The sequence below is a fragment of the Pan paniscus genome, chromosome 7 (genome assembly GCF_029289425.2).
Source record: "Pan paniscus chromosome 7, NHGRI_mPanPan1-v2.0_pri, whole genome shotgun sequence".
NCBI classification, from domain to species: Eukaryota; Metazoa; Chordata; class Mammalia; order Primates; family Hominidae; genus Pan; species Pan paniscus.
Genome location: NC_073256.2, coordinates 101016911 through 101033129, shown reverse-complemented (window position 1 = coordinate 101033129; position 16219 = coordinate 101016911). Strand labels below are relative to the sequence as shown.

The 16219-nt window shown below is 39.2% G+C and overlaps 1 protein-coding gene across 2 annotated transcripts in view; it reads right to left on the bottom strand.

The window, feature by feature from the left end:
• Nucleotides 1–12645: 12645 nt before the first annotated feature.
• CA13 (carbonic anhydrase 13) overlaps nt 12646–16219 on the bottom strand; it is a 38890-nt gene continuing 35316 nt past the window's right edge. Inside the window, exons 7-8 of one of the 2 annotated variants that reach the window (XM_055116701.2) lie at nt 15417–15473; nt 12646–15175 (exon numbers count right to left, since the gene is read on the bottom strand). In XM_055116701.2, coding sequence (XP_054972676.1) covers nt 15173–15175; nt 15417–15473 — 60 coding nt within the window. In that variant the 3' untranslated portion in view covers nt 12646–15172. Of the gene's footprint in view, nt 15474–16219 lie in introns of both variants that reach the window. The other variant, XM_003831251.7, reaches the window with a different exon arrangement.

Below are 16219 nucleotides of genomic sequence, written 5' to 3'. Positions count from 1 at the left end.
ACAGGGCTGCTACTTAGAAAGTGTGGTCAGGGAAGGCCTCTTTGAAGAGGTGACATTTGAATGAATGAGGAAGTGATTCATATGAGTATCTGAGGAAGAGCATTGCAGGTAAAGAGAATATCCACTGTAAAGACTTGAAAAGGCCTGGCAGAGGAAAAACAAGGAGGGTGTCAAGACTGATGAGTGGTGGATGGGACAGCAGGAGAGAAGGGGGGCAGGAGCCACAAGAGCACAGATCACAGAGTACTCTATATGCCATCAATAGGCACAGCAGATTTTGTTCTGAGTCATAGGAAGTCACTGCAGTGTGGAGCTCAAATGGAGTGAAGCACTCTGACCTGCCTTTTCAAAGAATCACCCTGGCCGCTGTGTGAACAATGTGGGGGGTAAAGAGTGGAGCAGAGAGACCAGCTGAGAGCCATATTTTAAGACTAGCATCCACAGGACTTGCTAGCAGATTCAATCTGGGTGTGAGCGAAAGAGAGTACAGAGATGACTGTGAGTTTTGTGTAGCTAGTGGTGCCATTTACTGAGATGGAGCATCCTTGGGAAGGGAAGGTTGCAGGCACAACAAGGGGATGGGAAGCAGAATTGAGGGATCTGGACATGCTAATGTTGACATGTCTGTCAGACATTCCATGGAGCAGTCTTATAGGCAGTTGGGTATATGAGTTCCAAGTTCAGGGGAAAGATTGGGAATGGATATATATATCTGATATATGCTGATATACATACACACATATATATAGTATATATATTTGAATATATATACATATATATGATATATAGTATATACATCTGAATATATATATACACATATATATGATATATATACACACACACACACACACACGTATATATATATGTATATATCAACCATGTTTTTAAATATCATTTAAAGTCATGGGGCTAGAAAAAAAAATTACCCAGGAAGTAAGTGAAGCAGAGAGAGAACAGACCGGAAAGGAACAGCTGGTGAGGAGGGAGGAAACCAGGACATTCACCTCAGAAGGCAAGTGAAGAGACAGAAACATGACATATACCCATGTCTAGTAAATAATTAAATTCAGGATTAGGCATTCACTATTTCTCTGATTCTCTGTCAAGCACTGAAGAGGAATGGAAGTGGGCAAGGGTGAAAAAGCATAGATAAATTTTGGTTTTGATTTACAACTTAGTTACAAAGTGTTTCATATGTAAGCTTACCTACATGAAATTATTACAGAACAAGAGTATGTAATTAAGTTTCACCAAGTCATTTGAAAGATGCTACCTGACCTAATGATAAGCTGACACATTCACAAGAAATATGAACTGTCTATAGAGACTCATTCAAGCATACTGAAATAGATATAGCTGAGATCTTTATCTTAAAAAAAGGTTAAAATGGAATATGTCCTCCTAGCCTTTTCAATCTTACTGATTTTTAACAAGCATACACTTTCATTATATATGACAAAAAGTCTTTGCTTGAATACAAATGAAGTGTGTTCTCATAACAAATAAAACAAACAGAGCTCTCTTATTCTTCTTGGTTGAGAAGCCAGATTTGGATTTGCTTTTTCTTAATAAAGTCATTTACATAAAAGAATATTTGGAGCTGAAATTTTGAATTCTTGTGATGAGTGAGCAAGCTCAGCTGAAAGCATGCTTCTGGATGGCTGCAAAGCACAACAGAACCTTTCATTATTTGGGGAAGGAGGATTTCAAGCTTGTATTTATCCAGGTTCCAATTTCTAAGAGGAAAAACACAGAAAGTATATCCACTATACAGGAAATAAGAGAAGGAAATAGATGAGGGTGTAGGAATTGTTGTTTTATTTGATCTCAGGATGTCTGAGTGACAGATGGAATAACCCAGCACAGCATAGTCTTTATGCCAAGAGAAAGAGGCACTGCTAGATACACAACATTTGGGTGGCCCCTTGGGACCAGGGCTGCCAGTGTTTCATGGATCCCAAATATTTTTATTATACAATAACCCTGAAAATTGTCTTTAAAAGTCATTATACCTGTAAAACCTCTACTTAGTCACAAAACTATGATTAGTCTTACTTATATTTATCTCAGTCAGTGCCTTCTGTCTGCATCCCTGTATTTCTCTTCTTGCTTTTCATCCTAGCTGGCTGAGAAAACATTGCATCTACCTGTATCAAATGCTAACACAGGTTTCCTAGAAGAAAATTCCTATGAAAATAAAACCAGATGAAATAAACAGATTATATTGAGTTTTGGGGGCTATGCTGTCTCATCATCTTTAATTACAACACTTTGTTTTCTTTTTATATATTCAATAAGTAGTTTTAAACAATATCATTGTGGCTGGGTGCGGTGGCTCATGCCTGTAATCCCAGCACTTTGGGAGGCCGAGGTGGGCAGATCACGAGGTCAGGAGATCGAGACCTTCCTGGCTAACACAGTGAAACCCTGTCTCTACTAAAAATACAAAAAAATTAGCCAGGCATGGTGGTGGGCACCTATAGTCCCAGCTACTCAGGAGGCTGAGGCAGGAGAATGGCGTGAACCTGGGAGGCAGAGCTTGCAGTGAGCCGAGATCGTGCCACTGCACTCCAGCCTGGGTGACAGAACGAGACTCCGTCACACACACACACAAAAAAACAAATATCATTGTGTAGTCCTTGGGGGCTATACTGAGACTTTCCCACAAGAACTTGAGAATAAGTAAAATGAGCTTAAAATTTTATATTACATGTTTGCTCTCTCAGAGTTGGACTTTGCAATATATACCTTATGAATAAGAACCAAAATATAAACACACTCCTTAAAGGGCAGAGTGGCTTCAGATTTGAAAATCTTACTTGAGTGCATGTGTTAATATGTCCAATATAAGGAAGTGCCAACTAGGGAAATGGTGGATTTATCACAGAATAGAAAACTGAAAACCACAGAAGCACATATTGCTAGTTTATCCAAATATATTCCAGTGTTTAAGAAAACATTAGTCAACAGGCCAAGTATTTTAGTCCTTTCGGCAAAACTATACATATTCTGAAGAAAATGCTGGGAAGTACAGCCAACAAAATTCTATTATTATGTCCCACTTTGAAAATCATTCTTTAGACGAGTCAGATGTTTCAGACAATTTCTTTCTCCTATTTGTCTTATTTTTCTGAGATCCATACTCACCAAGTAAACATCTTATATAATTTGGTTTCCTGTGTAGAGTGGACTTCCTAGTGGTGCTCAAGAAATATTCTTTGAATGAACGTTCATGTTTGATTAGTGTTCCAGCTAATGTAAGACTCATATCACTCATTATAAATTAATAACTTGACTTTTTATCTTATATTTCAGACTTGTGAACTCACTTATGGTAAGTCTGCCCATGAGAAAGGGACATCGTGCTGACAAATTAGGTTTCTGATTTTGCAGAGCTGAGAATTTGACTCTATACCTAGAGGACTTCATCAAACTCCTGAGACTCCCTAGGGAAATAGCCATCTGGTCTACTCCTGGCCACATATGCCTATTGCAGTGCTATAATCCAGCAAAAACAAACAAACAAACAAACAAAAACAACCTAAAGTGTAACAAATCTGTCAAGACAGATTACTGCTCTTTTCCAAGAGAAGAGGGAAGAACTGCAAGGTAGGGCCTTGGAAATGTAAATGCCTACAGGTAGAAGAGAAGGCATGAGAAGAAGTGGGAGGCCAATACGTGTAAAAGTTGAGACTGGGAAAGAGCGTGGCAAAGAAACTTGAAGTTCATGGTCAGAATCATTCAGAAATACACAAGAAAATAGAAGGCACTAGGGACAGGTTTTCAAAACCGAATGCTTAGAACAGGAGGGGTGGCAGTTTGCTAGGAACAAAACTAGATAGGGAATTTTTGTGGATAGAACCCAGGGAACTGCTTGGCCAGGGCCTTAAGAGACTATACAATAAGTTGTTGAGACTTGAATTCAAGGAATTAACTCAAACACAATGAAAATTATATTGTCCCTTCAGCATCTAAACAGGAATTAACACAGATCCCTTGGCCTTGGACTTGATGGGAGGAAGTAAAGTGGCAAGGGAGAGATAACAGTAAAAGTGAGGAAAGGCCATAAAGGAAGAGGGAACCTAGGAGTGCCTGGAATAGAGTGACGAGTGCTGTGTCTAATAGTGTGAGACAGTGTGAATACTATTACCTTTTGGTATCTAGGTAATATATTTGTGTAGGTGTATATGGTTTTATTACAGCATATGCCACTCTGCTCAGTAGAATTGATCACTACTTTAGAAGAAAGGAGTGCTGGGAAGAACAAGTGGTAGGACACTGAATCATGGGGCTTGCTTTACAGGAGTGCTTCTTTTTTTTTTTTTTTTTTGAGATGGAGTCTTGCTCTGTCGCCCAGGCTGGAATGCAGTGGCGCAATCTTGGCTCACTGCAACCTCTGGCTCCCAGGTTCAAGCGATTATCCTGTCTCAGCCTCAAAAGTAGCTGGGATTACAGGCACGTACCACCACACCCAGCTAATTTTTGTTGTTGTTGTATTTTTAGTAGAGATGGGGTTTCACCATGTTAGCCAGACTGCTCTCGAACTCTTGACCTCAAGTGATCCACCTGCCTTGGCCTCTCAAAGTGCTGGGATTACAGGCGTGAGCCACGGTGACTGGCCACGGGAGTAGTTCTTAATCCTTCTGGTCTCAGGACCCTTTTCACTCTTAAGAGTTACTGAAGATCTCAAAGAGCTTTTGTTTATGTGGATTATATCTGTTGATATTTACTGAATTGGAAATTTAAACAGAAGATTTAAAGTATTTCTTTATTAATTCATTTAAAGGTAATAAATGCATATAATGAATAATAAATTAGCATAAATAACAAATTTTGTGTAAATAATATTTTACCAGAAAAGGTATTAAAAAAAGAGATATTTACATTTTTTATAAATCCCTTAATGTCTGGCTAAATAGAAGACAGCTGGATTTTTACAGCTGTTTCTGCATTCAATCTGCTGTGATAGGCTGTTTTGTTTGAACTGCTTGAAGGAAATCCAGACACACAGATATGTAGCTTCAAAAATGGAGGAGGAAGTTAGTACCTTTTTCAGATAATTGTGTATATTTGTCTTCAGTACTACACCAAAACCTAACAAGTAGTGGTTTTTTTTTTTTTTTTTTTGAGAAGGAGTCTTGGCTCTTGTCACCCAGGCTGGAGTGCAATGACGCGATCACGGCTCACTGCAACCTCTGCCTCCCCGGTTCAAGCGATTCTCCTGCCTCAGCCTCCCAAGTAGCTGGGATTACAGCTGTCTGCCACTACACCCAGCTAATTTTTGTATTTTTAGTAGAGACAGGGTTTCACCATGTTGGCCAGGCTGGTCTCAAACTCCTGACATCAGGTGATCCGTCTGCCTCGGCCTCCCAAAGTGCTGGGATTACAGGCATGAGCCACAATGCCCGGCCACAAGTGATGGTTTCTTAAAACCATATGCACAAACTTTATGAATAAACCACAGGAATAAACTTTTCATACTTGTTCCAGTAAAATCTATTGTTCTATATTGAATTTTGGATAGATAGATTTTTCTGTGCATGCCTGTGTAACCTCATGCACTGGTCATTTAGAAAATATCAGTCCACCAAGTTGGGCATATCTTCAAAATGTTAACACAATTCATTATAAAATATCTCCCCCAGATCACATTTATTCAAATAACCAGTGGTCTAATTAGAAATGTCTCCATCCCTTGAAAAGCAGGCAAGCCGACAGAGGCAGATACAAACTTTCCAAAATCCAAATTTTCTCTTGAAAAATCTTATTTTACTATTGCCCACAAATACTTTAGCTTGTTTTTCTTGAAGTGACAAGCTCACTTTGTTCATTTCCAAGAAAATATTTGCCAATTACCCAAGCCTGAATATCCACAGTTTGTCAGTTTTTCTGTCAAATAAAAATGGTGCTCTACAAAAAAAAAAAAAAAAAAGGCTAATTCAGTTTGCCATTCAGACACAATCACAGAAGTGCTTCCCTAAAGGTAATCGTCATACTTCAATATGCAGCAGAAGTTCTTCATTCGGGTTTTCCATTTCTTGACTCCAAATATTAAAAGAATGTAGACTCAGGGTTGGGATTTAATAAAATTAGTAATTTTTACTTAGGAACTAGAACATTCTTGAAAGACAATAACATTTTAAAACTGCGATTGGACAGTGGTGAAGACTACTAGTATTGTTTACTGCCACAGCCTTGATTTATGTAAGAAACCATCAACCCTTTTGTACCAGCAGTGCAAATGCCAAAACAGTTATTAAAAAAATGCAAATAACACTTGGTACTATTATAAAATAGTTTTGACCTCACTGACTCCGTGAAAGTGTCTCAAGGACCCCCAGGAGCTTGCCAATCCTACTTTGAGAACTGCTGGTCTACTGCACTGGCTGTGAAAGAAATTGTCCTTGTTGTCCAGATGATGGCAGCAGAAGATTTTACTCAGAGGAGAGATGCGCGAACCTTAGCCAGAACAAAAAAGGGCAACACTTGGTTAGAAATCCTGGGGAGGATGGGCACTGTGCCTCACTTCTGTAATCCCAACAGGAAGCGGAGGCAGGTGGATCACCTGAGGTCAGGAGTTCGAGACCAGCCTTGCCAACATGGTGAAACCCCATCTCTACTGAAAGTACAAAAATTAGCCGGATGTGGTGATGCGTGCCTGTAGTCCCAGTTAATTGAACCTGGGGTGCAGAGGTTGCTGTGAGCTCAATTGTGGCATTGCACTCCAGCTGGGTGACAGAGTGAGACCCCTTCTCAAAACAAACAAAAAAACCCGAAATCATCCTGGGGAGAGAGGTTACCTTTTTAGTCACAATGCAATCTACCCCGCCACATCTTGGAGTAATTTCACAATTGATAAACTGGCATGTCCTGAGGGAATGAATTGCTTGAGTTTTTAGATGAATAATCTATGGACACTTGCTATTTATTGAGGCAGATAGGTTGCAGGATATGCTCATTTTACTCGTGATCAGAGTGCTTATCCATGTGTTCATTCCTCAGGGTTTTCAACAAATACTTCTTGAACCACCTGCAAGGACAAGGTACTGTGAATAGCAGGCATGATCATTCCGTGCTGGTTGCTAGACAAGTTCAAAGAAGGCTAAGACAGATGAGGATGAAATCTAACAGACATGTCTCTGCCGTCTTGGAACTTGAGAGAGGCCAGCAACAGACAGGCCACAATGCTCAGAACCCAGTGTCCACATGTGAGTCCCACATGGGACACCAACAGGATTGGGTCATCCAGTAGCTCTGTCCTGCTGAAATGCCAAGTGTGCAATTCCAGGTTTAGCTCCTAGGTCTGACAATCCCTATTCTTCCTCATGCCAGTTAATCACTTTATCAAAGCATTAGCAGGAAAAAAACATTAAATCTTGTGCCTTATTGAAATGCTGACTCTACTTTTGGCTTGAGAAACATCCCTTAATTGAATGACAGTTATTTCCTGGAAACTCTGAATTATCTTATGAATTTCATTCTTTTCTGGCCTATTCCGGGCCACTTTTTCAGGCCTAAATAGATATTTGTTGCTTTTGCTGTGCAGAATATTTTCCCAGTCTTTGGGTCCTAGCCCCCATTTTCTTTCACTGCAGTGTCCCTCTCAACCCCACCACTCTTAGTCGGCTCAGTTATGAAAGAAGCTGACTCCCCCCTGCTGCCCTGAGCCAATGTTCTCTCCATTGGCCATGAGGACTTGATGAAGGATGGACATGTGACTCCATCCAGGCCAGTGAGAATTCAAGCCAGACATTTTTTGAAGTCTTCAGACATAAAAGACCTCCTTTACCTTCTATAAGGTGTCTTATAGAAGGTGGTATAGGTACAGAGGTGCTGGCAACCATCTGACAACATGAGGGGAAAGTCTCACTGTTAATGGAGCCCACAGAAGTTGGGGGGCAGCCAAGAAGTAGAGAGACTGAGGCCTGATTGTAGGCCCTGGCTTTGCCATGATGAATGCCAGCTTTACCTCTGGACTTTTCAATTGTGTGAATCAATAAATTGAGGCGGGAGCCTCCTGCTCTTGCTAATCTCTTGGTTGCCTCACTGTCCTCTGTTTGGTTTCTCAGCATCTTTCATCACTTGTATAATTAATTGGTCAGGCATGGTGGCTCACACCTGTAATCCCAGCATTTTGGGAGGCCAATTCAGGAGGATTGCTTGAGGCCAGGAGTTCAAGACCAGTCTGGATAACATAGCAAGACCCCATCTCTATCAGAAAAAAAATTAGCCAGGCATGGTGGTATACATCTGTAGTCCCAGCTACTTGGGAGGCTGAGTAGGAGGATCACCTGAGCCCAGGAATTTGAGGCTGCTGGGAGCCATGTTTGAGTCACTGCAGTCCAGCCTGGGTGGCAGAGCAAGACCCTTCTCTAAATGAATAAATAAATAAATTATATTATTTGTTTTAGCTATTTTGAGCTGAGTTCCTATTATTCTCAAACAAAAGAGTCCTCACTGATACATGTCCTTGTCCCCAGACACTAGGCAGAAAACCATACAGGGAACCAAAGAACTCAATTTCTAAATATACCACACTTGGAAATCTTCATGCCTTTGTTTTTTTTCCAGAACTAATAATTTCTTCATTTTCTCCATGTTCCCACAGCACTTTATAGATGCCTAAAATTAAGAAAACTAATATTTTGTGTTGAGGCATTTTGTTTTTATATGTGCCTTGGAAGTTTTGAGCTGTTTAAGAGCAGGAATAACATCTTAATCATCTTTATATCTCTAACCCCTAGCATTACATTTAGCATCTAACATGTCCAATACATGGTGGTCAAATAAAATTTACAGAGTGGGAGAGAAGTATGACATTGGTTTTCTCTCTCTGGAGACTTCCATCCCAGCATCATAGTCTTTTGTTTGACCTAATAATGGAGGTTCCCAGCGCTGGTGTCTTGGCTGGTCTTAAGCATGTGTGTTCTCAGATCCAATCCTAGACCTTTCCACTAATCTGTTCTGTATCACAAAGGGGATGGCCTTTCATGTGTCTGGCTTCTGGCAAGGTTTCATCCACGGGTACTGGTAGAAATTTAGTGGATACAACAAAGGGAGAACCCGGAGTATCTCTCCCCTCCTCTCTGCCTCAAGTAAGATCTTAGATAATAACTGTGTCTTTAAAAAAATAACCAGATCCTACTACTCAGTCATACTTTCATTTCATCTTATCTGTTCCACAGCTCCTGGGCTCCAGGAACACTGCCTCCTCCTATGGAAGGTGGGACCTCCTGCTCTTGCTAATCTCTTGGTTGCCTCACTGTCCTCTGTTTGGTTTCTCAGCATCTTTCATCACTTGTATAATTAATCCCAAGTATTTACACCCTCTGGAATACTGAGTGGTTTCTGTCTTTTTTTTTTGGAACCTGGCTGATACTATGCCACCTATTTTTTTTAATGCCAGTATCATTTAATTATGTGTTTGTGTCGGGAGCCTTTAGACACATAATACAGTTATATGTCTCCTCCATAACACAGTTATTTCCAGGAGTCCTTGTTAAAATACAAAATCTTTGTGTAACATATTTTTCCTAAGTCATGCCTTCCATAAATAACTTAGGGCTGAGTTATGGTTCATCAAACCCACACAGTTTCTGCAACTCTCACTCTTTGAGCACAGCTAAGATAAACTGACCATTCTCTTCACCCAGAAGAGCTATATTGGAAGCAAATTCACTTGAAACAAGGAAGTTTAATGTACCCACTTTCTTCCGCTGGGTAATTCATTCTGGCAGAAGTGGTGAAGCAAGAAAATGTTGAAGATCTTCAGGCAGGAAGACTGCTGTCAGCCCATGACAGAGATGGGGGTCCTTGGTTGGTACAATTTCTCTTTAGGAAGGGAAAGACAGGTTTCTAGCCACACCAGAGAAATCGCCAATTAATTCAACTCAAAAAAGAGTGATTTCTATTCACCAAAATTGAGTATTTACTATACATCAGTCATGGTGCAAGGTGTTAGGGTACAGTAAGCATATAGGCAAAACTGTGAAGTGGTTCAAGTTCAGCTTCGTTATCCAAACACTCAGATCATTCACTCTTGTATCAAGCTAACTTTCCTTCTGTCAACAGTCTTTGGTCCTACCAAAACTTGACATATGAAGATCAGTTACACTCAAGTGCAAATCACTACTGGTAACTTGGAAAATTATCCTGAGTGGAGTTGGCATTCCAATGGGTATTGAAACCTTAACATAAAGGATTTAGTCTTCTTCAGTAAAACGTGAAAGAGCTTGGTGAGGTAGTTATCTGAGGGCCTGGATGCCTTCCCATCCTTTCAAATAAGACCACTATTTCTTGACCTATATTTTCTGCAGCCCCACTCAGAAGGTACTGAAAGCCTTTCACAAAATATCCCATTCCAATACCATTTTTGATAGAATGTGTGTGAGTAAAGCTACATTCTCTGTAACCTTATGTTAGAAAAACAAAAAAGGACTTCCCTATGAACAGCTCAGCAAATATTTCAAAGCATACTCTTACTCTTACCCCAACCTCCCCTCCCCTTCTCTACCCCTCGCCTCCCCTCTCCCTCTCCTCCCTTCCCCTTCCCTTCCCTTCCTGAAAATTTAGTCCAATGTCTATAAGATAGAGCCAAGCAAGGTGGACACTGCATGATGACAGGAGGGACAAGGCAGCCTAGGCCAGGACACCAGAGCCCAAGCTGAGTGAGACAGGCATCTGTGCAATGTGTGGGTGAGAGGTGAAGTAGTAATGGGGTATTCGCTACACACAGAAGAATGAGCCAAATCAGAAACTGTGTTGGGGATAATGGAAGCCAGGTTTCTCACTGTTGGAGAAGGAAATTACAAATATAGAAATGGAGAAAACTAGAATGAACACTGTAGTGATGGATTAGAATTAGAGATATGAGTGTGAAATCATGTTTTAATATAGATAAGTATAGACATGTAGATGTTTATATCTGCGTATACATTCTCAACCACTGTTTATCAAGAGGGCCTCAGAGTAGCAATGTTCCAATAGCAATGAGCTCACCCAAATCTTGGTTTCCTCAATACTATTTTCTACTAAAAGAAACCAGGGATCCTTGGTTCTAGGGCTAGGGAAAGAAAGGTATAAAATGAGCCAGGAACATAGGAAAGCTGCCAGAAAGTGAGGACATAGGGACATGACAAAAGGACACACAAGTCAGCTTGAAGGTGCTCCCGCTGGGCAAATCAACAAAAAATTTGAGCATCAGAATAAATAATGATAATAACAGATTACAGCCTGTTAAATAAAACAGGATCTCTAAATCTATGCTGGAAATAAATGAATAAATTACAGGTTTAATGAGGAACAGAATATTTATATGCTCTTAAAAGAATCCCTTCCCAACAAATATTTACAAAGGACAAAATAACTTTACAACAGAGACATCTAGCAGACACCATCTGATATAGTTTGGCTATGTCCCCACCCAAATCTCATCTTGAATTGTAGCTCCCATAATTCCCATGTGTTATGGGAGGGACCCAGCGGGAGGTAATTGAATCATGAGGGTGGTTTCCCCCATACTGTTCTCACGGTAGTGAATAAGTCTTAGGAGATCTGATGGTTTCATAAGGGGAAACCGCTTTTGCTTGATTTTCATTCTCTCTCTTGCCTGCCACCAGGTAAGATGTGCCTTTTGCCTTCTGCCATGATTGTGAGGCCTCTCCAGCCATGTGGAACTGTAAGTCCATTAAACCTTTTTTTCTTTATAAATTACTCAGTCTTGGGTATGTCTTTATCAGCAGCATGAAAATGGACTAATGCACCATCTTAATCAAATGACAAAATGAACATACTCCATAAGAGCCAAATCAAAGTTGGGTGCCTGATTGCATGCAAGGAGAAGAGCACAGCATCACTTTTGTGGTATTCCTGCCAGCAACACATAATCTGAATCTAATCACAAAACACTGAACAAACTCAAATGGAAACATTCTATAAAGTAGCTGACCTATAATCTTCAAAAGTGTCAAGCTCACAAAAAACAAGGAGAGACTGGGAAACAGGTCCTAACTGAAGGAAACATGAAAACTAAATGGACAAGTTATTCTTGAATGGATTGGGTGGTTAATAATAAAGCCATGCTAATCTCATGGTTGTTTCAGCTGTATTATGATTATGTAGGACAATGTCCTAGCTTGTAGGAAATACACACTAAAGGTTGTGAAATCATGAGGAATCAGACTGGCAAATTACTTTCAAACAATTCAAGGGGAAAAACAGTTTTTTTGTACTGTGTATTTTTTCTCTGAGTTTGAAATTATTTTCTAAATTAAACGTGTAAAATGTGGCTGGGTGTAGTGGCTTATACCTGTCTTCCCAGCACTTTGGGAGGCTGGGTCAAGAGAATCACTTGAGCCAGAAGTTCAAGGCCAGCCTGAGCAACATAGTGAGAGATTTTGTCTCTACAAAAAATACAAAAATTGGCCAGGTGTAGTGGCTCACCCCTGTAGTCCCGGTAACTAGGGAGGCTCAGTTGGGAGGATTGTTTGAGCCCAGAAGATCAAGGCTGCAGTGAGCCAAGATCATGCCACTGCATTCTAGCCTGGGTGACAGAGGGAGACCCTGTCTCAAAAAAAAAAGTAAAGAAGAAGTGTAAAATGCAATCTCATTGTGCGTAATGCGCATACATGGCCCTGACACAGTTGAAAGCTTTTCTCATTTTCTTTATTGTGGTTGAATCCAATTTAAATTAAAATATGAAATGCTTAACAATCATAAAATCAGTATTTGCTGTGGTAAACAAAAGAGATCTACACTAGTATTTACAACTCTTTAATTTGTTTAAAAAGGAGGCAATATAACCATTTTAACACACATTTAAACCTTTTGCCTCTAGAAGATATATCAGTTAACACACAATATTCAAGGAAATCAGTGCTGTATAGATATTTTTGGTCTATTAAGGTGCAATTTATAATACAGAACCAACACAATACTGAAGCAGAAACCATAAGTTACAAAGTAGTAACTCTCACAGACAGTAATTAGAACCCCTGTCCTAACATGCCCCTCCACATATAGCAACTTACATTCTTCCAGAAAACAGGTTCTTTCCCTGACTAGGATACTTCACAGGTCTTTCCAAACTAAAGAAACACTTTTCCACTCAACACTGGTTTTTAAAAACCATTAGAACTTTTGGTTTTACAAGTTACAATTAATTAGTATTCCTTTAAAAAGAAACTATTTTCAAAAGACAATGTATTTTACTTGTTATATTAACTTATAGTGCATTTAATTTCAAGCAGAGAGATAATTACCAAAGACAGCAAATAAAAAATTTTTTAAATATTCAATTCATTAAATAATTGCTACAGATCAATCTTCTACAAGCCTTAAACTAGACACTGAGGGGAAAAGAACATTGACCAAAGAATTAGCTTCACTCTTCAGGAGCTCATCTTATGCAACAGTATCCATCACTGTTACACAATTTACTGATATTCAGTTATTCTATCAACACGGCAGAATAAATTCAATTATTAAAATCTACATTCAAGCCAGGTGTGGTGGCTCACAACTGTAATTCCAGCAATTTGAGAGGCCGAGGCAGGCAGATCACTTGAGGTCAGGAGTTTGAGACCAGCCTGGCCAACATTGCAAAACCCATCTCTACTAAAAATACAAAAATTAGCCGGGTGTGGTGGCATGTGCCTGTAATCCCAGCCACTCAAGAGGCTGAGGCAGGAGAATCATTTGAACCCGGGAGATGGAGGTTGCAGTGAGCCAAGATCGTGCCACTGTACTCCAGCCTCAGTGACAGACTAAGACTCCGTCCAAAAAAAAAAACTACATCCAGAGGAAGAGAGATAAAAGAAACAAATCTTCCAAATCAAGGAAACTCAGGTAAACTTATGTCAGAAGATGACAAAAGTGTAGCATGTGTTCAAGTCTTAAATGTGATTATTAAGTTAATGCTTAGTGTCCCTCTGTTTGTACCAGAAAGGGCAAAAGAAACACCACTCTTATCCTCCACCAAAAACAAACAAAAATAAAAGATAATAGGTTAAAATTAAGATCAAGCTCCACCTGACAAAATTAAGAGACTGAGGGACATGTATAAAAAGAAAAGTGAGTTTTGCCATGGAAATGGGTTGAAGGGTTTATGGACCCATTCTATATTTATATGAGACTGAAGTAATTTTTTCCACAAATTGACAGAACAATGACCCACACAAAATTGCTTCCTGCTTTGCTGCCAAAACACCAGGCAAAAACGGGCCACATGTTCATCATGCCTAAGGGCAGCTCTGACTGCACTGGTACTATGTCATATGTTAGTTTCAAACCAAGTTAATGTCATAAACTGGCAGGCACTGCATCTTGTCAATTATTAGCCAGTTCATTATTAACATTACTGAGTAAATATCATATATGGTATAATTCATTACAGTGTAAATAGCCATTTATATCCTGGGGAATTCCTCACCAAGACTATATGGAATATTTTTGATCAGTGGAGGAGACACATTAAGTAGCTTTATCCCATTGCCCTTAACTCTTATATTGTTCATTTTATTAAAGGTATCATGCAATGAGAGTTAGCAATATAATCGCTGCAAAAATTATCCTTATAGGAAAACGTAATCTACTTTTTATGAACTGGAATAACAAAATATTAAGCAGAATCACTTGTTACAAAAAAAGCATCACAATCCTATCATTTGAGATATAAGTTTCCATCTAACATCACTGAGAGCTGTGACTAATTCAGTCTCTATGGCAAGGTAAAATTTTTAATACATTCTAAAGTTTGCAATGTTAACTATATTTTCACACAGGTTGAAGTAGACATATTTCATGGGTTTTAATATATGTCAAACAATGCTTACTGTGAATATCCATGAGTGCAAATAAGAGACAGATAAGTTAGTAAAGAGCTCTGGGTCAGCTGGGCTTGATGACCCATGCCTGAAATCCCAGCACTTTGAGAGGCAAAGGCAGGAGGCCTACTTTAGGGCAGGAGCTTGAGACCAGCCTGGGCAATATAGCAAGACCCCATTTCTTAAAAAAAAAAAAATTTAAAAATTAGCCAGGCATGCTTGTGCATGCCTGTGGTCCTACTTACTCTGGAGGCTGAGGTGGGAGGATCACTTGAGTCCAGGAGTTGGAGGCTGCAATTAGCCAAGATTGTACCACTGCCCTCCAGCCTGGGTGACAGAGTGAGACTCTATCACTAAAAAAAATAAAAAAAAAAGAGAGATCTGGTTTTCTTTGTGACACTGAAGCTCATACTAAAATGTTTCCTATAAATTAGAATTCCACAAAAGAGTTGTTGGCAGAGACTTTTGTGCTTTGTTTTGTTTCGTTGTCTCTCCACAGCCATGTTTGGGGGAGTTCATTGGTGACAATTTTTAATGGAAAGAGGCTCTCACTTTGCGGCCCTTTAGAGGCTGTGGTGGGCGGTGATTGCTCACCAGAAAAGCTGCTGCTTCACCCTCCGCTGTGCACAGGAGACTGCGAAATTTGGCCAGCTGTAGAAGAAGAAAAGAGTTAGCTTCAGCATAGAAATTCCCACCAATATTAATGAATTACCCTGCATAAAGAATTAAGATATATCTATAACCAGGAACAAAAAATACTGCAATGAAAATTTTCTGTTACATGTCATATATAATAAAGCAACTCTTTTGCTAAATTCTCATCACTGTACAAATACCTACAGGTTCCAAAATTAAATGTATAAGCATTTTTAATTTGAGACCAGCCTGGCCAACAAGAGGAAACATCTAGAGTGTGGTTTAAAGAGTAAATATTTAGAAATCAGAGAATGTTTTTCAATGTTTTTCCATCTATAAACACACATACATACATACATTTTATGACAAAAATGAACTCAACTATATATGCTGTTTTGAAACCTAATTTTTTCACTTAGTATATATCCTAGCCATCTTTGCATGCCAATACATATCAACCTACATCACTATTTTTTGTTGCTGAAAACTTTTCTATTATAAATATGTTTTATAAATTTTTAACAATCCCTTGGTGGTTTAATATTATTTATTAAGATTTAGTACAGGTCTAAAGTGAAGTTGGAAAAATTAAAACTAATTTTATCTTCTCAAAAATATGCACCAAAATTATACTGTCAATTAATAAAAGAAAATCTTTGGTGTTTATTTTGTTTTACTTTGATGAAGACAAATTATTAGGAATGAGAACCTACATTCTCTAAATTTTGTTAACCATCTAATCTCAGAGTCAACCAAATTCA